Source organism: Lampetra fluviatilis, chromosome 7, assembly GCF_964198595.1.
Source record: "Lampetra fluviatilis chromosome 7, kcLamFluv1.1, whole genome shotgun sequence".
Classification (NCBI taxonomy): domain Eukaryota; kingdom Metazoa; phylum Chordata; class Hyperoartia; order Petromyzontiformes; family Petromyzontidae; genus Lampetra; species Lampetra fluviatilis.
The window spans coordinates 11,290,807-11,315,465 of NC_136281.1; the positions used below are offsets into that span (position 1 = coordinate 11,290,807).

Consider the following 24,659-nt stretch of genomic DNA (forward strand, 5'->3'; position numbering starts at 1 on the left):
GCTCTACGCTGTCCTCCACGTAGAGCAAGTCTTTCTCTGCTCACGAACGAATGGCGACGTGTCGGCAGGGATTATAACTCGTGGAATATTTGTTAGGGGACCTCCAATCCGTCACTCCCGGGACGACCCCACTGGCTGAAAAGCCCTGCCTGAGTGTGTTATCCGCCTGCACGTGTCGCACGCCGTGGCATTCAGCGGACGCTGTGCAACATCTACCGGACGAGTTGTGATTTTGGAAGCGGGCAGTCCAGGCTTGGCTCCATCGGAGAGTGTGGCTGCTGGCAGGCTGTCTGACTGGGTTTGTGGATGTGTAAATGAATGGGGTGGGTGAATGGTTAAATGTGTGAGTGGATGAGTGGGTGGACTAGTGGCAAGATTTGTGAGTGGGTGAGTGGATGGGTGGGTGAATGGCTATATTTGTGAGTGGATGAATGGGTGGGTGCAGCGGTTAGCGTGCTGCGCTGCGAACCCAGTGACCCAGGTTCAATTCCCGCTCACGGCCAATTCGGTCAACACGGCCAACTTCACTGACAATTATCTGAACCGGTCCTAGGCCTTCCCTAGGTCGACTCAGCCTCAAATGAGAACCCGGTGCGGTGTGTAAATATTCGCCACTAAGGATACAAAGGCGGCCGGGCGTGGTGCTGGCAACCCATCCCCTAGAGAGCCGCACCGGCCTTCATAGGTGCTCGCAAACAGCACTTGCCCCAACGGTCTGTTAAGACTGTACGGGGGATCTTTGTTTTTAGGGCGAGTGTCTAGATTTGATTTGTGAGTGGGTGGGTTTGAACGTAGGGGGGGGAGTGTTGGTTTACTTTAAAAACATCTCCAGGACGTGGGGAGAGGGTGGGGTGAGTGGCGAGGACCTCAATGGCTCGAGGAGTGCACGCGAGAGAGAGAGAGGGAGAGAGGGAGAGGGCTTGCGTGTTGTGATCGTGGCGCACGCGCACACACGGCTGGGAGAGGCTGCCGCTGCCGCCGCCGCCGCGTGTGAATGTTCTCCACCGCTCATCCGGGCATGAACAGCAAGCATGCCGCGTGGCCACGGCGCCCGTGCCTCCATCCAACAGCAGCAGCAACAGCAGCAGCAGCATGAAGAGACGCCACGAAACCGGGCAGTACGAGCTGCCCAACCGCGGGGTGCTCGGTGCAAAGAGGGCACGCTTAGATCTCAACGGGCCACCCACGATGCCCGGCCACGACCCACTCGGACAAGAGGAGGAGGAGAACGAGCAAGGGAAAGACGTGGAAGAAAACGAGGGCGTTTACAAAAACTATCCGGGTCTTGCAGACTGGGACTGGGTTCGGGATGTGGGGCCGCACAGTGCGTCTGTGCCTGGGTGGCCGTCTCTAGGATCACCCATCACCGAGCTCTTCAACGTGCCCGGGAGCGCGCTGCCGGGATGCGAGCGCAAGTGCAATGCGCCGTCGCTTGAGGACGGTCCTTCTGATGGTGGCGGTGGTGGTGGTGGCGGTGGTGGTGCGAACCGGAGAGCGCCGACCTACCGTGGGCTGAGCCGGAGAGGTCACGTCGCTGGGAAAGTTTGTGCTCGTTCGCATCCGGAGATGTTCGTGCCGAGCGGGTCATCTTGTGGCAACGCGTTCCTCCGTGGAGGATATGGGGGGGACGATGTGATACTCGGAGAAAGCACGACGCTCGGAGGACACGGAGGAGATGTTGCACATGGAGGCGTGAGAGGGCATGGAGGCCATGGAGAAGACGTCATGTATGGAAGGGTTGGAAGATATGAAGGAGCCATAACACACGTGGAAGATGGGATTTACGGAATAGATGTAGCACGTGGAGGAACTAAAGAGTGTGTTGGTGGAGATTTACCCCATGGGGGAGAGGAAAAACATGGACATGGGGCGCATGGGCAAGGGGGAGGGTATTATGGAAATATGGCACATGGTGGCATTGGGGGACACGGGGAGGATATAACACAAGGAGGAGATGGGGGATATGGGAGAAATGTAACACGTGGAGTAGAAAGGAGATACGCGCAGGATGTAACACGTGGAAGGCAACGAGGAGTTGGAGAATCATCCCATGCGGGAGAAGGACGTGAAAGAGACGCGCCACATGGAGGATATCCAGGGACCGTAACACATGGAGGTGGAACGCGTGGAGAAGAAGTAACGCACGAAGGCACTGGACAGCAAGGAAGTCATGGTGGAGACGGGGGACATGGAGGTGTCACATATGGGGGTGAAGGCCATGGAGGAGCTGGAGAAGGACCCGAGGTGGAGTGGTGGTGGGATGCCAACTCCAGCCACGGCACACAGTTCTCCAAACCTCCATCCTATCACCCAGACTCTGAGCGAGATATACATTGCAATCATCAGCAGCAGTATCATCAGCACGGAGGACCTATGGTGCCAAGTCATGATCCTCCCGTGCACCATAATAGTCATCACACCAATAATCATGATCGAGATTATTATCATGACAATAGCTATAATGTACATCCTCATCAGCAGCAGCAGCAGCAAACTCCGGAGCGACTACAGGTGGAGTGTAACGGCGGCCCGGCAGCAGCAGCAGGAGGAGGAAGCTCCTTGCGGGACATGGCGCTGGGGTTGGTGGTGCCACACATGGAGAGATTTGGATTCTGTATTCTGGACAGATTCCTGGGAGAGGAGAGCGGCAGTTACGTGTTGGCCGAGGTATGGGATGCTCAGATTTTAACTCCATTGTTAAGCGGTTAAAGTATTTCACCTGGACAATCCCTTGAGTTGGAACATCTTGTTTACCAGAGCGTCCAGGGCTGTCAATTGTCACATACATAGCAAATACGTAATGACACGTGAACAGATACTTTATAATAAAATAAAAATCATATTTGATTGAATGTATACCATCAACCTCATACAGCAATTACACACTAACGGTTCATTGAGAACTCACTCCAGATGCAACAGTCGTGCGAGTCTGTTCACACGCAAAGACGTTATCTCGTTTATTATTTGTCTCCCTGAGATGAGGTTTTTTTAACAACGTTTTACAATGTATTGCCTAAATTATACCTTTGGGCCAAGTTGTGAAGTCTCAATTTTTGCTATTTCAAATCTGATTGGCGTTTTGGTGAACCCAGCGACCAAAGTGTGTTACCTGGCCACGGCATGTACCAGTGGCCGTGCAATATCTGAACCTGTCGTGGGACAACCCTGACACCAGCCCGCACTGACCAGCGTGGTGAAGTATGGTCAACAAACCCTGATGATCGATATGATGTTGTAGAGTCCTTTATCTAGCAGTGGATTGACCATGGCTGATGCCGTTTGAGGATGGTGTTGATGATGATGATGATGAAAATGCTGTACCTATTTAGTTGAACTGATCCTTGACCACCCATCATGGACTCTGCTGGGTCTAAATGAAACTTTTTTTTATTTTACCAGGTTATGCCCACTGAGCTATATAGCTCTTTTTCAGATGCGACTTGGCCACAAATGATGGCTCAACGAAGTGGCTTACGTGGACATTTATAGCAGCCAAATACGTCGATTCTAAATATACAGCAACAGGCGTCAGGGTCGGTATTGAACCCACGACCTCCTGTGCACCAGGCGAGGTAGTCAACATCTCGCTACCGCGGCGCCCCAACGTCTACCCCCAACCCACGTGTCACTTGGGCAACGCAGGTGCAGGGCCTGCGCACGGCCGGGCTGTTGCGCGCGGGCCAGCTCGTGAGTCCGCGCCACGACTCGGCCGTGGTGCGCGGGGACCGGACGGCCTGGGTGGACGGCCGAGAGGCCTCGTGCCCCGCCACTGGCCGCCTGCTCGCCGCCATGGACGAGCTCGTGGCGGCCTGCGGACGTCGCCTCGGCGGCTACAACATCACCTACCGCACCGGGGTGAGCGGGCGGAGCGCTTGCGCGGTCGGTCTGTGCCGCGGTGTCCTTTGGCGTCGATTTTACGCGGTGCCCGAATTAGTCTCAAAGCGCCTCGCAGCCAATCAGGTTGGTGGATGCAGGGATTAGAACAAGCGATGGTCACTTTCCCAACATCGATAAACACACACGTATAACTCGTCTGCCGCCTTGTATTATGTATGTTGAACTTTTTTCGCACCCTACATAGCCAACCGTGCTAATCGGAGGTGCCGGGCCGACGTTGATGTAGAACAACAACAACTGTAATTGAACTTTGTTCCGTGAGGAATCACGGCGAATGCCATCATCAACCCGGTGAGCGCACGTCGACCAACGACGACTCAAGCTGCCAAAGTGGCTAAGCAGTAATTATCGCGAAAATATATCGAGTGAACACACCGGGGAATGGCTTTGATCTGAACTGTTGTTGGGCCGTTGCCCCAATAACAGTGGACCATCCACTGAACAACGCTGCCTCTGTTTCTCATTCCCCAGAAACATCCCTGATATTCACTTCGCATCTCCCATCACAACTCATCGTCACGCCGTGAAATCTCGCTGTTGCTGCACATGATGTCATCATCGTCATTATTGTCGCCAAAAAAACATTAACGTAATTATGCGGCCTGTAAAGTTATTAAAGTCAAACATTCAAAGTGACCACCTGCATGGCCTGGCGCTCAAACCCATTCATGGTCCTAAGCCAGTGATATAACATCCGTTTTTCAATGACAGGGGCCAGTATACTTGATTACACGTTTTGACAATTATTATGAGTAGCAGTGCATGAGCAGTGTTTATATCACCAGCAAAGCCTCACTGAGTACCGGTGCTCATTTTCAGCAGGACGCTGCCTACGAAGGTTTTGGCCAATTCCTTATTGCATACCGCTGTGTACCTGAAGACAACTGGTACACAGTAGGGAGTGAGAAGAACACTCCCTCCGCACCATCACCACCAATGCCCAATCGTTTCACAGGAGGGAAATAATAAAATAATAAAAATAAAACATAAAATAATTTTCACGACGTTTCGGCCACAACGCAAGCAGCCGTCCTCAGGTGAAGACCAGGTCTGTCGGGGAGACAGCGTCTGAATGAAGACGCTAAACTTTCGATTTAAAGCTTTCGTGACTGCAGGGATTCATCTTCTTGGTTCTTTCGGTAAAGTCACGTAGAAGGGAAGTAATAAAATAATTAAAATAAAACATTAAATAATTCTCACGACGTTTCGGCCACAACGCAAGCAGCCGTCCTCAGGTGAGGACGGCTGCTTGCGTTGTTTTATTTTAATTATTTTATTACTTCCCTTCTACGTGACTTTACCGAAAGAACCAAGAAGATGAATCCCTGCAGTCACGAAAGCTTTAAATCGAAAGTTTACGTTTCACAGGAGTTAGTTTAAATGAACAGCTTTCAATTCGCGGTGCCAATTTCACCGGACCGCCGTTGCGTGTGTCACTTCGAGTGGCCGTGTGGAGGGAGCGGTGCCAGTAGCAGCAGCCAGGTCACCGCGAGCGAGTGGCGGGTTTGCATGAGACAGCCGACCCAAGCTGGGCCCCGTGGTTTTTTTTCCCCCAGAGTTCAAGTCAAAGTGCACCTCGATTTGCAATGAAAACAAAAAAGTTGTGTTAACATGAATCTTCGACTCGGTGATCGCGAGAGTTGGGCTTTCCCAACTAATGACCACGCGTAAACATGGGAATGCGCTTTCGAGATGGCAACTCGATTTCTAACATCTGACGAGGAGTTCATGAATTGAAAGGGGCCCAAAAAGAATGTCTGCATTGGGCCTCGTGATGGGCGGGCACCACCACTGACTTCTGTTGTCTACCAGTCACTCTGCCACATGATAATCTCTCCTGCGCTCTTGCGTCCTCACCTGGTTAAAGAGCATGAACTTGGATCTGTAGGCTGGGGCCTAAAATGGGATCATCTTGGGCTTCGATAGGGGAGCAGTTTCCGGGAGTAGTGCATTTGTGCGGTAATAAAAAATAATGAGTATCATCAGATTACCAAAGTTATGCACTGGTCAGAGGCAAACTCAAGTCATAGAGTCTCCATTCTTCAACGAGGAATGGACCAGCACTTATTTGCCCTATACCAGTGGTGATCAAATTCCACATTCCCATGGTTGGGGTCCATATCTGTCCAACAGAGCTTCTTGGCGACTGGAAAGGAAAGAGCCTCAAGCCTCCACTGCCACCCTCCACTCTAGTCATGGTGTGGTGCGGCAGGCTCTTGACGGCCACCACCCCGGCCCTTCCCTCTCAACTCCGTAGTGGGGCAAGCAGACATGGAGACACACACACACAGACACACGCAGAGGCACACACAGAGACACACACACAGAGCCATGCATACACTCACGCACAGATACAGAGACACACTGACGCGGATACATACAGAGACACGGAGACACGAAGAGATACACACAGAGACACGGCGACACACACAGAGACACAGAGTCAGAGACACAGAGACACGGAGACACACACAGACACGAATGCACTCCCACAGGCATAGCCATAACAGTACGAATGTAGCAAATGACTTTAAAAAAATACCAAACCACAGGATTACATGCCATTACTTATCACAGCTATGTGTCTGTCCTATGGATTTACTCACCCCCACCATTGGAATCTGGAATTTCTACCACCAGATCCGGGCTGTTATCAGGACAAGAGCACTCCATCAATGACCACTTGAGCAGGAAATCCCTTCGGGTTTTCACATCTGACCCCTACACACCCAAGTCATCAGCAATCCACGGTTTTGTGCATGTCAAACCACTTCTGGACGAGGGCCTCCCCAAGCGGCGCGGGTCATGGGGGTTATGCGACCATACTTCACCATGCTCGTCATTGCAGATTGGTGGAGCTTATATTTAGAGCACATCAACGGATTCTGGACCACTGCACCTCTGCTGCCGACACCGTAGCTTCACAGCCGATGACACTCTACTTGCCCACGCAAGCACCATCCAGGTTCAACGGTGCATAGCTGGCTCAGCATTCATGTCAGCTCACCTGGCATGAAATGAGTGGAAACAGCGCCATGTCCATTGTCCGCTCACATCCAGTCTGATGCCTCAAAGTCACAAGTCGCTCTCAGGGAAAGAAAGGCAACTGGAGATCCCATTGGCGCCCAAATACAGAGTCAAGTTTTATTTTGCTCAACCAGGTGAGCACTGAAGAGGCCAGGATGGAGCCCCTTTTGTAAGAGTGACCTGGGTCACCCCGACGACTGGATTCTATGTTGCTTCATTGTTGAGCTCTGTGTTGACAATAGAAGTCAGTCTCCAGGATGCGTGGGGGGCTCTTTTCCTCACAGCGGACGTGCGCGCCCTGCCCGCACGGCCTCAGATGCCCCGCGTGACCCCGCGCCACATGGGTATCCCAGTTCCATTGTGCGCGTGCACACACACACGCACGCGCACGCCGCACACACGTGTGCAGCACATGTGTGCGGCATGCGCGCGGAGCGGTTGCACAGCGGTCAGTGCGCTGCGCTGCGAACTCGGCGAACCGAGGTCGATGCCCCGCTCATGACCGACGTTGAGTGACAAATATATGAACCGGAGTTGGGGCCGAAATTAGGTCGACTCAGCCCTTGCGTGTGGTCGGTAGCTGGTGCGGGATGTAAACATCATCACTGGGGAGACAAAGGCGGCCGCCCTCACCCTCGTGTGCCGTGGGGTCCTTTAGAGGTGCTCGCTAACAGCACTTGCCCCGACAGTCGGTGAAAGGCTACACGGAGGATCTTTGTCTCTGCAGTATGTGTACATGTCAATCCACTGCTAGATGCCCTCTGCTGCCGAACAACATCGCTTCAGAGCCTTGACACGACAAAATTAAAATCTGATTTATGAGGCGCACTTAAACAATGGATCTCAGAGCGGCAGGCAAATACAGGAGGATAATTAGTGAGAAGGAACCGGCGAGAAAAAGATGAAAGAGATCAAATATAGAACGAGAGAGAGAGAGGAGAGAGGGGGGGTGGGAGGGCATTCTAAACGGTGGTGGGGGTCTTCATTGTCTCTGAGTTCCTGCGGACAGAAGCCGCGTGGTCACCCAGGGTCAGAGCCTGGAGCGCGGTCACCACGCTGAGTAGGGCGGGTGGGGAGGGAAAACCCGAGTGCCTATCCAAGCACTGTCCAGGCTCAACCCGGCTTAGCTTCTCCACTCTGGTCAGCTCAACAGGCGTGCAGGCCCCGTGGTGGTCATTCGACCCCCCCCCCCTCCCACCACCTTTGCACCACGCTGGTCAGAATGCTGATTGGTAATATTGGGTGGCCTGGCCAGGACTGGTTTAGATATCACTCAACACAGATGTTAGCCGTGGCCAGGAATCAAACCCAGATTGTGGGAGGGGGGGGGGTGTAGCACGTTTGCACCGAAACAGCACGGAGATTGTCTTTCCATTCCTGGATGCAATTCAAGACCAGACACAGTTATTCAATTATGACCATGATTGTTTATGCCGTTGCATGCACGTGCGCAGCCCTTTTTGCCAATCCCCCCCAACACCATACGGGTTGTCAGACCATACGTTACCCTGTCAGACCACACGTTACCGTGTCAGACCATGCGTTACCATGTCAGACCATACGTTGCTCAGTGCAGGTTGGTAAAGCGGGGAGCGAGCAGTGCAATACAACAATGGCTCTTTTTGCTGCACTCCCTGCGCCTCGCTGCTCGAAACCGAGTACCGATGGAGCGTGTAAGTACCTGTTTTGCGCTGTGGTCGTCAATCCCGACGCTTGTGAAAGGTGATGGTGCTGGGGGCCATTTTGAGTGATTGTGTCACGAGGCATTGGGCTCCCACGCGTGTGGCAAAAGAAAACGAGGTATCCGCGCTCGGTGTTTATTTCGTTGGGCCAGGTGAGAAGAAACGCCAGGGTCCAGAATAGGTCTCATTTGCAAGAGTGACCTGGGGGGGTGCCACAAATGACTCAAAAAACGAGTATCAGAATATTTATTTGTACTGGAGGAGGAATCCGATGAGCTATGAAGCTCTTTTTCACAGATGTCCAGTAGGGGCACGGGGTCAGAACATAACAACAACAAACAGCACAACAACACGATCGGAGTGCAGAGTATAGGAAAGCTAAACAAATCACACGAAAAAATTAAAATAAAACCAGACTTTTTGTATTTGATCACGTAACGCCCCACTGAGCTATTGGCTTCTTTATCAGGAGCGCCATGGCCACAAATTTAAATGGGATGGTGCTCAGTTCGTCCGCGGCCATGAGTCATTGGTAGAAATTCCACATTCATATGACAGAGGCTAACTTAAACTTGTCAACAACAGCAATTGGGTTGTACAGTCCCTTCTGCTATCACGCTGCGTGTTTGCGAAACGCGAATTGGATATAACACGATGAATGTATTAGGGAACACATTTTTGTTTTTATAACGCGGATGCGAATTACGCGAGTAGGAATAAGCGGTCGTACGGCTGCATCGGCACAGCATCGCGCACAGGGTGGGATGCTGCTGGATGCTTCGAGATGCTCCCCACGCTCCTTTTAGCCTTTGTTTGACCCGCAAGCGCATCTCACGCGTTATCGCGGTCTGTGCTTTGCCCTATATAACTAGTCTCGCTTTGCATACAACTTTGTTGATTTTAATTCCAGCCCGTTGGATCGATGGGTATCATAACGCGATTTCTCCCATCGCTCGCTGTTCTTCAGGAACGCAACTGCCGCGTTATAGGGGAACAGCCTGTGTGGTGTGTGTAAAACACACTCCTGGGCAGGACTTGCCACACAACAACACCGATCCTGTTTCGGCGCCAAACGGGGAGGTGTCCATCGTGCAGTAGATCGGTAGTGGATTGAACGTGACCTTTGATGGCATTGATGATAACGGCACGCACTGGCCGAGCAAGTTGGATCACCACCACAATCCACAAGCCAGTAGAGCGACCGCACGCTCACCCACCCACGCTCACCCACCCACGCTCACCCACCCACGCTCACCCACCCACGCTCACCCACCCACGCTCACCCACCCACGCTCACTCACCCACGCTCACCCACCGACGCTCACCCACCCACGCTCACCCACCCACGCTCACCCACCCACGCTCACCCACCCACGCTCACTCACCCACGCTCACCCACCCACGCTCACCCACCCACGCTCACTCACCCACGCTCACCCACCCACGCTCACCCACCCACGCTCACCCACCGACGCTCACCCACCCACGCTCACCCACCCACGCTCACCCACCCACGCTCACCCACCCACGCTCACTCACCCACGCTCACCCACCCACGCTCACTCACCCACGCTCACCCACCCACGCTCACTCACCCACGCTCACCCACCGACGCGCACCCACCCACGCTCACCCACCCACGCTCACCCACCCACGCTCACCCACCCACGCTCACCCACCCACGCTCACTCACCCACGCTCACCCACCCACGCTCACCCACCCACGCTCACCCACCGACGCTCACCCACCCACGCTCACCCACCCACGCTCACCCACCCACGCTCACCCACCCACGCTCACTCACCCACGCTCACCCACCCACGCTCACCCACCCACGCTCACCCACCCACGCTCACTCACCCACGCTCACCCACCCACGCTCACCCACCCACGCTCACTCACCCACGCTCACCCACCGACGCTCACCCACCCACGCTCACCCACCCACGCTCACCCACCCACGCTCACCCACCCACGCTCACCCACCCACGCTCACTCACCCACGCTCACCCACCCACGCTCACCCACCCACGCTCACCCACCCACGATCACCCACCCACGCTCACCCACCTACGCTCACCCACCCACGCTCGCACGACCTCTCGGACGGTGGCGCCCGTCCGCCCGTCCGCCCGTCCGCCCGCTCGCTCACGCAGGCGCGTAGCACCCACGAGCGCGCGCAGTGTACGCACGTACGTATGTTGAACTTCTTTCGCGCCATACGTCGTCAACCGCGCTCATCGGAGGTGCGGGGGGAAGGTCAACAAAAGTAAACACGATAAAAAGCAGTTCTAAAGGCATGAGTTTTCAATCAATATTTAAAAGTGCATAGCTCCAGTGGCTTAACAATATCAGAAGGGGAAGAGCGTTCCAGACGGCCGTAGAAGCGCATCTGAAAGCGCGCGACGCTGTGACCGTCTTTGCTCGATGGGTCAGCCAAAAGCTGCTGCGAGGTTGATCCTAGTTCGCATGATGGTGTCTGCTCCGTGACGAGATCAGCGAGGTACTCTGGTTGCTTTTGGTCGAAATCACTTCGTACAAGAAGCATGTTTTTTTATGCAAAGAAAAAAAAACATCGACAGTTCCTGAAGAACGACATTGTGCTCCTCTCGTATTGGGTCACACGTGTTTGCGGTGATGAGGTTTCCCGTCATTGAACGGTACGTGTGTTATCTGCAAAACAAAACGAAGATAAAGATCGCCCATATAGCCTTCAACTGTCGGGGAAAGAACTATGAAGGCCGGCACGGCACGCGGAGGAAGTTGGTGAACCTACACCTCGCCCGGCCGCCTTTGTATCCCCAACGCTGATGTTTACACACACGACCACGTTACTCATTTGATGCCGAGTCGACCTAGGTGAGGCCCACGACCGGTAACAAACTAACAAAACGAAATCACATTCGCCAATTTGTTTTGTTGGCATGATTCGTCGCGCGGCGCATGACCACTTGTCGCACCTACAGAGTCACCTCTTGGCACCACAGCCGCATCTGATAGACAGGGGGTCATACGAGGCCCGCGAAATCATTTGGTGTGGCCCTGCCAAGGCAACCGCAGGCGGGACTCGAAATTCATCAAATCTAGGAGCAAACCTGGAAAAGCAGTTGCGAGTAGCAGCAACATCATCATCATCAATACCAGCTAGCATCACACGCCTCGCCAAAGAGAAGCAGTTCCAGCCATCACATGAGGGGTGAGTTAATGAAACGTTTGACCAAATATAACAGGTACATTTTTAAGTTGATAATTTTGTATGGCCCGCGAATGATGTTATCAATTCTCAAATGGCCATTGGCAGAAAAAAAGGGTCCCCACCCCTGCGACAGAGGCTGACGGAGGAGGCCGTTTTTAATGTGACAACGAGCCGTGCATGGGGCAACGTGCCGAACCGAGCGTTCGCTGTCTGGGTGCGGGGGGAGGCGGATGGAGGAGGAGCGGGCGATGACGGTGGCGGCGTCAGGGGGGGAGAATTGGGGCGGGCGGGCGGGCGGGATGGTGTGTGGGTGAAACGGAGTGAAACGGGGACGTCAAGAGGCAACAGAGCGCTGCTTGTGTCTTGCGCATTCCACTTTCAGCTGGGTGACATTCCTGCAAGGGGCCCCACATGAATGTGGGCGAGACCACTGTGCCGTGAACTCGCGACAACCACAGTTCAAGTCCCGGCCACGGTGAACACCGGTGGCGAGTGATGTCTGAACCGTTTCTGGGCACCTCTTTCACAGTTTACCCACCGATCGGTACGGTCAAATGAGGTGGAATATGGTGAAATGTCCGCTATGTTTAACGTGGCTTGGGAAGGAGGCCTTCACCCAGCAGTGTATTGACAATGGGCGGGAACTTACTTTATAATAATTATTACGCGAATGATTTTTAAGATATCTGGTGCGGTGCTAACCGTGTGTTGTTACAGCATTCATCAAACGAGAAACACGCGATGTCGTTTCACGTGACGTCACGCTATCGGATTAATCCGAAAATTCGTGTCGGGGCATGTTTTTTGCATTTTTTTGGATGGAGCCACAAATCAGGAAGACGTGCATCCAGATTGTGCGTTAGTGTTAAACTAACAAGTTGATTGTACAATAAATCACTCCATTGTTCATTGTAAAAATGTTTGTTCACAGTGCACGGGGAATCCCATTGCTCGCGAAAGAATGGATTTATTGTCGATCCTACGGTTAGCTTCACAAAAACGACATAATTATTATGAGTTGGGGAAGTTTTGCAGGAAGTGAAATGTGGGTCAGGGAAATCCAACAAAAAAACACACTTGGCTGCAAACGGGAGGAAACGTGGCAGTGCGCACGGCAGACATCTGTACAGACACCCGCTTATCTCGACAGCCAAAGTAACCGCCGCATGAGTAAAATAAACACTCACAAGCGGATAAGAAGAGATGAGCCCATGCCGAGACGCCACATAACAAGCCACAGACAGTGAGTGCGCCTCTCCGCTCAATAAATCACGGGCAAGACCCCTCATTCCACTTATGGGGGAGGGAGGGTGGATCTGAGCCAGTGAGCTGAAATCCCCCATTGCCATGGCAGGAGCCAGTTCATCAACACTGTCGACTGTTTTTTTTTACAAAAATAATGAGAAGTATTTACAGGAGCCTTGCGGTCATCAGACGGTCATCGGGGTGGCGTCTCTCGCCACGTGGTCGGAAATCACGTTTACAAAGTGCACCCCAAAAAGGCGCCGTCAGCTGCACAACTGGAATACGACTGGGGAAGACAAGTTCAAGTTTCAAGTTCATTGATTAGGTATAGCCCTGTGAGCCATTCGGCTCTTGAATCGGGTGCAACCGCAACAAACAAAAAACAAAAACATGAACAAGAAAAGATCTTATAGTGACTATGTGCAAACAGAAAATCCAAGAAAAGACAGCAAAATATTGCAGAAAAAGCACCGTGCACCAACACTGTGTGCAAAAATCCCAGTGGGATGCAAGTCAAACAACAACAACAGCCACAAGACAACTTAGATTAAGGCCATCAGTCTAACTCTGTACTACAATAAACAAACATGGCCAAACCAAAAGACTTTTCGAAAATCACCAAAATAAAGCCATAAAAGCAATGAAACAGTGGTCAATAAACGACGTAAACAACATGTACTACCAAACTCATGCAGCCATAGCTGGCTACATGAGTCACTCCACAACAACTGTGATAGCATCACTTTTAAAAGGGCACCCCAATGCTGAAGGGTACACAGCCACTTTTCTCCTGCCCAACCCAAGGTGATTTACCTTGGAGAGATTAGCCAAGGTGGCATGCCAGCTAGATTTGAACTTACACCTTGCGATTGTATGCATGTTGAACTTCTTTCACACCGTACGTAGCCAACCGCGCTAATCGGAGGTGCGAAGAAGAACAACAAACTAAACACAAAACGCAGTTCTAAAGACATCTATATTCGTTCTATATGTATAAGTGCATAGCTCCAGCGGCTTTCTAATATATACATCGGAGGGAAGAGCATTCTAAACGGCCGCGAAAGCGCATCTCAAAGTGCTCGATACAGTGACCGTCTTTGTTCGATGGCCACATTGTTGGGTGATTCACCATCGCCCCATTTGGCTGGGCAGGATTTTAGCTGCAAGGTCAATTCAAAGTGTCTCCCTGCTCAATCAAGCATTGCTGGTGGCCCTGGGCCAGCGCAGGACGCTCCACATCCCTGTAGTGGAGGGTTGGCTTTCCATTGGGTCACCACTATTGAAGTCTCACAAAGTGGTACTAGTTGTATTAATATCCTGGAGGGACGATGGTATAAGTGTAATGAAGCTACACGGACAGTCCACATGCAGTCGGCTGACATCAAACACTTGGCAAACAAATGTAGGCAGTCGGCTGCGATATTTCAAACAGTTGATCTCATTCCAATTATTTAACATCGTGGTCGTGCAAAATATTTTCGCTTTCTCACTTGACGCAGTTTTTGTTTTGCCTCGGATTTCCATCTCACTTCATCGCTCGACTTTATTTGACGTATTTTTGCTCGTGTCATTTCGCGAGACCCTGGTCACTCGCCCTTGCGAATGACAAACCATCCCAGTGTCTCGAGTTCTCGACGGGTTCGAAGAACATCGACGCGGAACTCCAACACCTGGTTGCAATGCGCGAACGAACGCTCAGCTCGCCAGGGGTTTGTCGGAAGGGAGGGTGGGCGCAGGGAGGCCGGGTCCGCCGTGCGATCGCGCACGATCCACGCGTAGCCAGCCAATTCAACGCGGAGCGACATGGGGATGCGCGCTGGGACGAGCGCCAAGGCGCGCTACGGCCAAGGCCCCCTCCCACCTATCCCCCCCCCCACCTACCCCACTGGTCATGATTTTTTTTTGTCTGAGCGGGGTCTATCACCCGTGGAGGCTCAGAAGGGATGGGGGTCTGAAGAATGAAGCCCGCCCGACAGAACCACGGGCGTTTTTGGGACAGTGTGCCGTTGAATTTTAAAGTGCGGTCAGAATGCGGTTCACTTACCAAATAATGTGTCCCTGGCAGCGGTAAACGGAATAGCGCGCAGCACAGCCACGCCACAATATTTCACGTACTCCTGGCACCAGCGACGTGTTTCTAAAGTGTACCGAATGTTAAGCGCAACTATCCCTCAACAGCCCACTATCATCAAACCACTTGCCTCAAAAAACTTCGGCCTTGCCGTAGATTATAATCAGTGTGTGGACGCCTTTATCCGGCCGTGTGGCACAGAGTAGAAATGTTGAAAGTTCAAATCCCAGCCCTGGGTGGACTTAGCGTCCCACTGCTCGTATGTGGATGGAGACACTTGTACTTTGATGACCTCGTTTAGCCAGTTTCCAGTCTATTTTACACGGGAGATCCTTTAGATTGCATCTGTATGCACACACACACACACCAAGTGGGAGTAGTGGCGCAGTGCTTAGCGCAATACTCAGCGACCTGAGGTTTTTATTTATTTTTTCGGACGACGGCTAACCTGATCCGGTCCTGAGCCTTTCCCCCATTATTCATCAAGCCGCATTGACCAGCTTGGTGAAGTATGGTCAAACAGCCCCTATAACCCACACCGGGTGGGGAGACCTTCATCCAGCAGTGGATTTACGAAGGGCCGTACTGCGCATGCGTGGAGGGGAGTTGCCACTATGGCGGGCTGCGTGCGGATATCCTGAATAAGCTGCTCAAGACGTGCAGATACTCCTCCTCGCAGCTCGGCTGAGCAGATTTTTCTCTGTCACTTGAAGATATCCCTACCCTGCCATTGTGTTTATGTTAGGGTTAAATCGGCTAGTACAATTCCAGACAGCGTGGCGCGGTATTATGAGAGTGTCGTACGGCAGGGCGTTTATATTTCGCGTGCTGGCGTGTGGAAGGCCACGCGTAGCACTGCGCGGTTCACGGCCACGTGTTGCCATCGAGGCTGCTTGCCCCTAAACCTCTGGTGGTTGGTTCACCAGCGTGGCTTCACAAGAGCCTGACTGAATGTAAACATTTTGTTCTGAGTTTTGTTGGTGTGAAACCGATGCTTCTTATAGTATGCACTCTCGGAATGCCGTGTGGATAATAGAATGCGTAAAAAATACTTTGATTTTTTTTTACGTGGAGGGTGTGTGTGCAATGGACAGTTTCGTAAATTACACCACTATAAAGTCAGAGTTGTTTGTGTGTATATGCTTAAGTGGTGGCGATATGTTTACTACCTCGCCTGGTTCGATCCCGATCCTGATGCCCGTATGTTTGTAGTTTGCTTGTTTTCACCGTGATCGCTTGGATTTTTGTCCGGGTCCTCCGGTTTTTCCTCCACGATATCAGCCACTTCATTGGGCTATCATTTGTGGTGCCAAAGAGCGATACAGCTCAGTGGGCCTTACTTGGTAAATAAAAAATAGTTCATAGCGATATCTTGATTTAAAGCTTTCGTGACTGCGGGAATCCATACTCTTTGGTTCTTTCGGTAAAGTCACGTAGGTAGAATAATAAAATAAAATAAAAAATAATATATCACGACGTTTCGATCGCAACACAAGCGGTCGTCCTCAGGCGGAAAAATGAATCCACACGCAGTACATCCCGTCCATATTCATATCTACACTGCTGGTGAGTAGCGCATAGAGGGGTCAAGTAAGGTGTATTTTGTTTAACCAGGTTAGAAACTCAACAGACCAGCACGAGTCTCATTTGCAAGAGTAACCTGGGTTACCAAAATAATAAACGCAAAACAAATAAAACAGAGTACAGCAATAACGCCAATATAAATCAGAGCAAAAAAACAGCCGTCTCGCATGAAGAAATCGCAAATGTCAAATCAATTATTCATGAACGCTTAGCAGCTTGAAGTGTCGTTATTGCAATGTCAGCGGGCATATTCCATGCGCACGCACGCCGGTGTGAAATCGATGAGAAAACAATCGCAGAGCTGAGTCGGCCCAACACCCGCGACCCTCGGCAGCTCGACACGACGAAGGGTGGCACCAACGCCACGGCGGACACGTGGAGGTTCCGAGAAGATGAGACTCGCCCCCCCCCTCTCCAACTTCCATCTCTCTCTCTATCAGTGCCGATCTCGTGAAGGGAGCTGCCACAGCGATAGAACTATCAGCAGCACCCACCGTTTGATTCCATCTCCCGGCGCTGGCATTTGGAATCACTGCATGAGTTTCTCAAATCCCCACTCCACCCACCGCCACTCCACCCACCGCCTGTCCGCCCAGCGGCGTAACGAGTGGGTTTAACCCACATTGAGTCGATTGGCGAGTCGCGCGTGGTGAGATGAAGCGTGGGTCCCCTCGCCCTTTCCCGCTACGTGTGGGGTCAGCGTGACAGAGTAAACCAATGCCCCCCTTCTTTAGGGGGCTGGCTTTCTCGCGCTACGCCCACCTATTCCAACACGTCCCGAGACCCTTCCGGCCTGCAGTGGCGTGCGCACGCAATTGCAGGGCCGCGCCTTTACCTTGACCGCCGAGCGGTGGCTGTGCGTGTAGTTTATCAACTCAGCACAAAACGCCCCCCCCCCCTTCATTGCCACGCTTGCACTGCGGATGGCACACCCTCGTGTGCTCACTCTGTCGGAGCCCGTGTCAACAAACTCACGTGACCGTGCTCCGGCTCAAGCAGAGGAATACCCCTGCCGAGAGAGAGAGTCTATAAATAGCAACGCGGTGAAAAATAACGACAACAAATTAAATCAACCCCGAACGTTCGAATCAGAACGCCGCGCGCGCGCGCGTGTGTCTGTGTGACCTTCAAATGAAATGTGCAGGGCTGTACATAATGAGCACATGCTGTACAGGGCGGTCTTAATGTCTTGTGACCCGCCCCCCCCAATTAATTGAACCCCAGAATTGCTCTTATTTGCATATTCGTTTATGTGTTAAATAAACCTTACGCACAAAAAATATATATGACGTTTTAGAGCAAAGGCCAGTAGAGATGGGCTGAGTGACTGCACTCAACATCACGGGGCCTGATGACAATTAAATTAAAAAATAATAGGGTGTTTTTTTTAATTGGAAGACAAATGAGACAATTGAACATCTGGTCCACTGATGATCATCACAGTTTTTAAAATTGACCAATCATGACCTCCACTACGGCGCGCTCTCGAGGGCGTCTGTCTTGCTCTTCCGTGATGACCGGACTCTACGGAAGAGATGGGCCTGCCCACACTTGACCCCACTATGCACGAGCTGGCGAGCAGTCGCCTGATGAAGCCCCATCGACACTGCTGGTCGGGCAGAGGCGGAGAGGGGGGCGAGATGCGCTCGAACCGGCGACCTTTGAACTGCAGGCCCGGCGTCATGACAGTTGCCCCCACGCTCATTGCTCGAGACATGTCTACATGTGCGGAAAACTGGTAACCGTTTTATTTTTTTAACTGGTAACCGCTTTATTTTTTTAAACCGGTTTTCCCATGCCGTTACCAGGAACGCAACATGAAACCGATTATAGTGATCCGAGTATTGGGCGTTGCGTGAGGTGTGTGTGGGCCCTGTGGAGGGGGGGGGGGGCTCCACGCAGGAGTATTCGGCACGATTGCCCGCGCCACGCTCCGGTGGTGAGATGTCGACTCGCTCGCCTGGCCACGGGCACAGCGACCTGTTCTAACGGGGCTATGCAAGCCTCGACTGTGGGCCCTCTCCTTTCTCCCGACTCACTTTTTACTGGAATGGCCACTGATGTGTTTTAACCCGTGCACGATAAATGTGTAGGCTATAACTACATGTATTATTTCAGTTGCGCCGTGTGTTGGGTTTCGAGGAAGACAGTCTCACAGTGACAGTATACATGTTTAAAGATAAAATACTCACAATTAAGTTATCGTGCGTCTATTGAACGAAAGCCAGATGCGTGCATCGGGCTTGGCCTACTATAGACCGCAGGTAATTTTTCATGAATACATTTTCAAATGTTTGTACTTGTTCGTCTGATGATTCTGGGCCCCCTTGTGGCCGACTGGGCCCCTCATGCGTCGCGTAACGCTCCCACCTGCCCACCCACCCACAGTTGCACCCCTGCGCCTCGTTTACAGGAGGTTGTGGGGTCGATCCCAACTCTGACGCCTGTATATTTGAGGTTTGCGTGTCTCTCTCTCTCTCGCTCCGTGACCGCGTGTATTTTTCTCAGGGCCTTCCGTCTTTTCCCCTCCACATTTAGAAACATGCGTTACGAATATATTTGGCGGCTCTAAATTTCCACATCATCAGCCACTTCGTTGAGCTCTCGTATGTGGCCGGTTGCTTCTGAAAAAAGAGCTACATAGCTCTGTGGGCGTTCAAGTTTAGTTTTATAGTTCACTATTCACTAAAGCGACTCCCGCTTGTTTGAATCGCCCAGCGGCCAACGAGGTTGTAGCGAGGGGGGGGCAGCAGCGAGAAAACAAGAGGCACGTGGAGGGCGATGTGACTGCACCATACGCATCTTAATTACCCACGACCCGGCCACGCTGCAACCTCGTGCCTCAATCACGCCCGCGGACTCAAAATGGCGCGTTCTCTTTGTCAGCGACAAAACGGTGTTCTAAAATCTCAACTAGCAAGCCCGCGCACGTCCTTTGGATGTGTCCCTCCGTTCGTCCCTCCAGCCAGCAGGCAAAACTTGTTTCCTATACAGTGTCAAGGACTCATCTTCATGGTTCTTTCGGTAAAGTCACGTAGAAGGAAAAGACGGCTGCTTGCGTTGTGGCCGAAACGTCGTGAGAATTATTTTATTATGTTTTATTTTTATTATTTTATTATTTTCCTTCTACGTGACTTTACCGAAAGAACCAAGAAGATCAATCCCTGCAGTCACGAAAGCTTTAAATCGAGTGTCAAGGACGATTCGTACATTTGTATGCCGTTTGGACTATCGCCATGGAGGCACAACATTTTCAGTTGCTTTCTTCGTTCAGAAATTTCCGACCCCGATGGTTTTTCAAGAACGACTCGCTATCCGTTGTGGAAGAAGCGTTGAAGAAGCGTGGAGTGACGCGTGCTCGGAAAGGGGGAACACGCGGATCCGAGAATGAGAGGCAGGGGGACGACGCCGTTGAATCCGTTCAGGAGAGTGGTGCTTGGGCAGAGCGCGTCGCGGCGAGAAGGGCCGGCGATGACCGATGGTCAAGAACAGCAATGGAGCGGGAGCCGAGCAACGCGTCCCGAGTGGACGACCAGCCGGGGAGACGGAGCAATGAGATCAGTTGTGGGTGCAGGTGCCAAGTTGCCGTTTCACCGCGGGATCACGGAATGTGGCAGCGACTTGGGGAAAACCTTCATCCAGCAGTGGATTGACCGTGGCCGATGATGTTGAGCTTTTAAAGGGACTCTTTCACGCGGCGGACTGTGCATCAGAATCTGAATATTTATTTATCCCGGAGATATCCGATGAGCTATGAAGCTCTTTTTCCCACAGACGTGCAGTCTGGGGCGGGTCAGAAAGTTACAACAAACAAACAAACATAAAAACGCTCTAGGAGTGCATGCTTCGGTTGTGTCAATGTTGTTTTGTTGTCTTTACACAATGAGCCCCTACAGCTGTGGCTGACCGAGGGGCACGATCTAAGCTGTGTGACGTTGCGTTGCTTAGGCAGCTGTTGCTCATTACACTCACACTGTGCATTTTACTTCTCCTCCTACAGCTCAGAGTTGAGACGTTCCCGGCTTGTTTTGCGCGCTGTTGTCACAGCCGTTTAAAATTTGCCATCTCTGGGCCTGCGCGTGCAAGTGAACGTATTGGGTGGCTCCGCAAATTAGTCAAGCTTCATAGTCAACATTTTTAAATGAACTTTGAGGGTAATGGTGTTCGATATTTATCGGTTTGAAAGAAGCGATGGTGATTATTTGTGGAGTAAGAGTGCAGCGAGATTGCTGACCCAGGGAAGGGGCTCACGCTCATGCTGATGCTGCTGATGCTGCTGCTGCTTCATCACTATTGCAGCACGTGGCTGCCTTCACGTCCACACCGCGCGAGTGGGCGGGGGTGGAGTAGCGCGACGCCTCCGGGGTTGGGAGGTCAGGTAGGAGGTCAGGAGGTCAGGTAGGAGCGAGTGGACACCGTGACGACGGAGAAACCTCACCAGAAACACACGCGCACACAAACACGTATCCCCGGTACTGTTCGCACTTTTGGCGTTCTCGGATCCCACACTCGTGAGACGAGACCATACAGAAGGCTGGCTCTGGTGTTTGGACAATCGGTTTCAAAGACAATGCCATATATTAATTATCAGAGCATGTTTTGTTTGCATGTTCACCACAAGTGCGTGTGGTCAATGCGGCACTTGATTCCTTGCAAAAAGGTTTCTATTTGGTGTTTGGACATCTTGGCACCTGTTTTATTAACAAAAAGGGTAAAACATATCTTTATTTTCACACACACACATCCCATTCACAGCCCTGTTCGACGGATGAACTTATGCACGTATGTTGAACTTCCTTTGCACCACACGAAGCCAACCGCTGCTCATCGGAGGTGTGCAATGGGGCACGTAGGCCATTGTGTGCCGACGTCACGGTCCAAATGTGCCCACGTTTAAAGAGAGAGGGAATACGAGAAAAGGATAACGACCGAATTTTGAGACCACGAAGCAAAACCGTCGGCCAACCCTTCGGCGAAAATTTGTTAGGAGGTGAAGTGGTGGATCACGACGTTTCGGAGGCAGCACGCGGGTCTATGTCGTCGGGTGGGACCGTCACAGCCAAATTTATTGTTTCGATTTAAAGCTTTCGTGACTGCAGGGATTCATCTTCTTGGTTCTTTCGGTAAAGTCACGTAGAAGGGAAATAATAAAATAATAAAAATAAAACATAAAATTCTCACGACGTTTCGGCCACAACGCAAGCAGCCGTCCTCAGGTGAAGAACAGGTCTGTCGGAAAGACAGCGTCTGAAACGTCGTGAGAATTATTTGATTATGTTTTATTTATATTATTTTATAATTTCCCTTCTACGTGACTTTACCGAAAGAACCAAGAAGATGAATCCCTGCAGTCACGAAAACTTTCAATCGAAATTTAATTCATATAATGTTTCATTTTTATTATTTTATTATTTCCCTTCTACGTGACTTTACCGAAAGAACCAAGAAGATAGATTTACTATTGAAGCTGGCACTGTTCACGAGCGAGTTTCGTGGTCAAGGTTCATTTTTGGTTTTCCACTGTAACTTAGCCCGTCTCTGATGGACGATATATAATGCGTGCGGTGCACATATTACAGCACGGTAATTCGGTTACACACAACGCATTACCGAGTGTGTCTGTGTATTGTGCAGATCGGATTGTATATATTGTGCATCAAGTGAATGATTCACCTGTGGAGTATTAATGGGCCCGTTCAATTACAATACCCGGCCTCAAAGTGACTCGAGGGGTTTGCTGTCTGCATGGCTACACTTTGTGTCTATGAAATGAGTCGAGAAATTAGGGTGGGATTCGGAAACGAGTGGGATTGGGAAGGGCATGAGAGATAGAATGGTATTTGTGCAAGCACTGCACTCAAACTAGAACACAACTTGCGTGCGGATGTTGCTGTGGCAGCGTGCCCTGACTCACAGTCAGAAGGTCTCAAGTTCAAATTCTGAGTGGGCGTTAAACTTGGCCCATCATCATCATCCGTTCGAGGATGATAAATTGAACACAACTTGATGGGAAGTGAGCAATGTTTGTCCGATGCGAAAGACAAATAAACTGTTGTCTATCACAGGAAAGTCGAATCCCGCACCTCCGATTAGCACGATTGGCTACGTACGGTGCGAAAGAAGTTCAGCGTACGTCCGTACAGGAAAGTGGAATGTACACGATTGGCTCAAGGCTGCCAACAGCGGAACGGTACTGCCTGAGATTCGCCTGAGCATAGTGACACTTTGACTTTCAAAAAATTACTCGCACATTTCCATTTCATATTTAGTCGTGAGATGTGGCTCCAGCGTTGTGGCTGAGACATCGGACGGAGTGATGAACTAAAGCAGATCGTGACTTTGCTCATTCTGTTTCGCGGTTTACCTGTGTTTAAAGTTTGTTCAACATCGACTGTGTCGTGCAGCCAAAGTTGCAAACATCGCATAAGACGACCGCCTTTGTATCCCCGCGTTCCGGACCAATGCTTCTCCCCTGGTCTGAGATGAGCGTCGGGAAACCGCGATTGTGGTCTCGTTGTCTCTATTCAAAGTTGATCTCCTGTTGCTGCTGCTCAAATGAACATTGAGGCTTCGGTGCTCAGAAACCGTGTATAGCCCGGCTGAACCAGTATCGCCGTGGTGAGGGGAGGGGGGAATCTATCGACAGGACATCCACCGTTGACTTCCTCGCAAAAAATGGGAAGACCTAACAGAGAATGGCTTCTAGATTTGAAGCTTTCGTGACTGCAAGGATTCATACTCTTAGGTTATTTCGGTAAAGTCACGTAGGTAAGCCCCTCCCCCCTTAACTTGTATTTAAGGGCTCGTCTCTTGCAATTTTGCCTCACTTGATGCAGTAAATTTAGCTGTGACGGTCCCACCTGATGACGGAGACTTGTGTTGCCTCCGAAACGTCGTGATTTATTATTTTATTTCTATTATTACTTCTATAAATTTTTATGTTATTTTTTACCTACGTGACTTTACCGAAATAACCTAAGAGTAGAGAATGGCTTGACGGCGACGTGAGAGATTGGTGCCAGAAATTTGTGGCATTACTTGAGAATATTGGCACAAGGCAGAGGAAAGTACAAACGCGTGATGAAATGTCCAGCTCGACACCCACGGGCTACCTGTCCGCGGGTCGTGATGACGATGTGCGTACGTGAAAACTTATTTCGCACCGTGCTACTAATTGCGTTGTGTCTGCACGTGCCATTGTTGCGCAGGGCATGGTGGCGTGCTACCCGGGCCGTGGCACGGGCTACGTGCGCCACGTGGACAACCCCACGGGCGACGGACGCTGCGTCACCTGCATCTACTACCTGAACCAGCGCTGGGAGGCCAAGGTGGGACCCGCACGCGCACCACACTCGCCCGGCCACGCCGGCGAGAGTGTGAACACCGCGAGCGTGGAGAAAGCTACCACGCCGCTCCGTAGTGCAGGGCAGAGGTTCAGTTCATTTTCAGTTAATTTATTAGGGAGAGCCCTGTGAGCCATGCGGCTCTTGGATCGGGTGCAACCGCAACAAACAAAAACATGAACAAGAAACGTCTTAGTGACTACGCGCAACAAAAAAATCCAGGAAAAAACAGCAAAGTCTTCCAGGTGAGCTGGCAAGCGGCCGGTTCAAGTTAATTTTATTCGAGCCAGCTGAGAAAGAAGTCAAAAGTGGGGCAGGATTTTTAGTCCCCGTCCGTCGGGAGTGGCGAGTGTCGCCGCAAGGAAAGAAATCACTTCGAGTGAAATACAGCAGATAGAAATCGCAGCTATCCGAGACCGACCGTAGCCCTTTTTTATTATGAACACGAACAGAACGAGCCAACAAAAATCCTCGAGCATTATTAGCCCAACCCCTGAACACAACCCCAGCTGCTGACGCAGCCCGAGTTGCACGGTTCACTCTTGGTGTATACCAGGGGTGGGGAAACTTTTTTCTGCCAAGGGCCATTTGGATATTTATAACATCATTC

General features: G+C 51.4%; 1 protein-coding gene across 1 annotated transcript in view; it reads left to right on the forward strand.

Moving 5' to 3' along the window:
- Positions 1–855: 855 nt before the first annotated feature.
- Positions 856–24,659, forward strand: part of LOC144933571 (uncharacterized) — a 31,323-nt gene continuing 7,519 nt past the window's right edge. Inside the window, exons 1-3 of the mRNA XM_078858496.1 lie at positions 856–2,667; positions 3,646–3,858; positions 23,915–24,034. Of these exons, the coding sequence (XP_078714622.1) occupies positions 1,093–2,667; positions 3,646–3,858; positions 23,915–24,034 (1,908 nt within the window). The 5' untranslated portion in view covers positions 856–1,092. The remainder of the gene's footprint in view (positions 2,668–3,645; positions 3,859–23,914; positions 24,035–24,659) is intronic.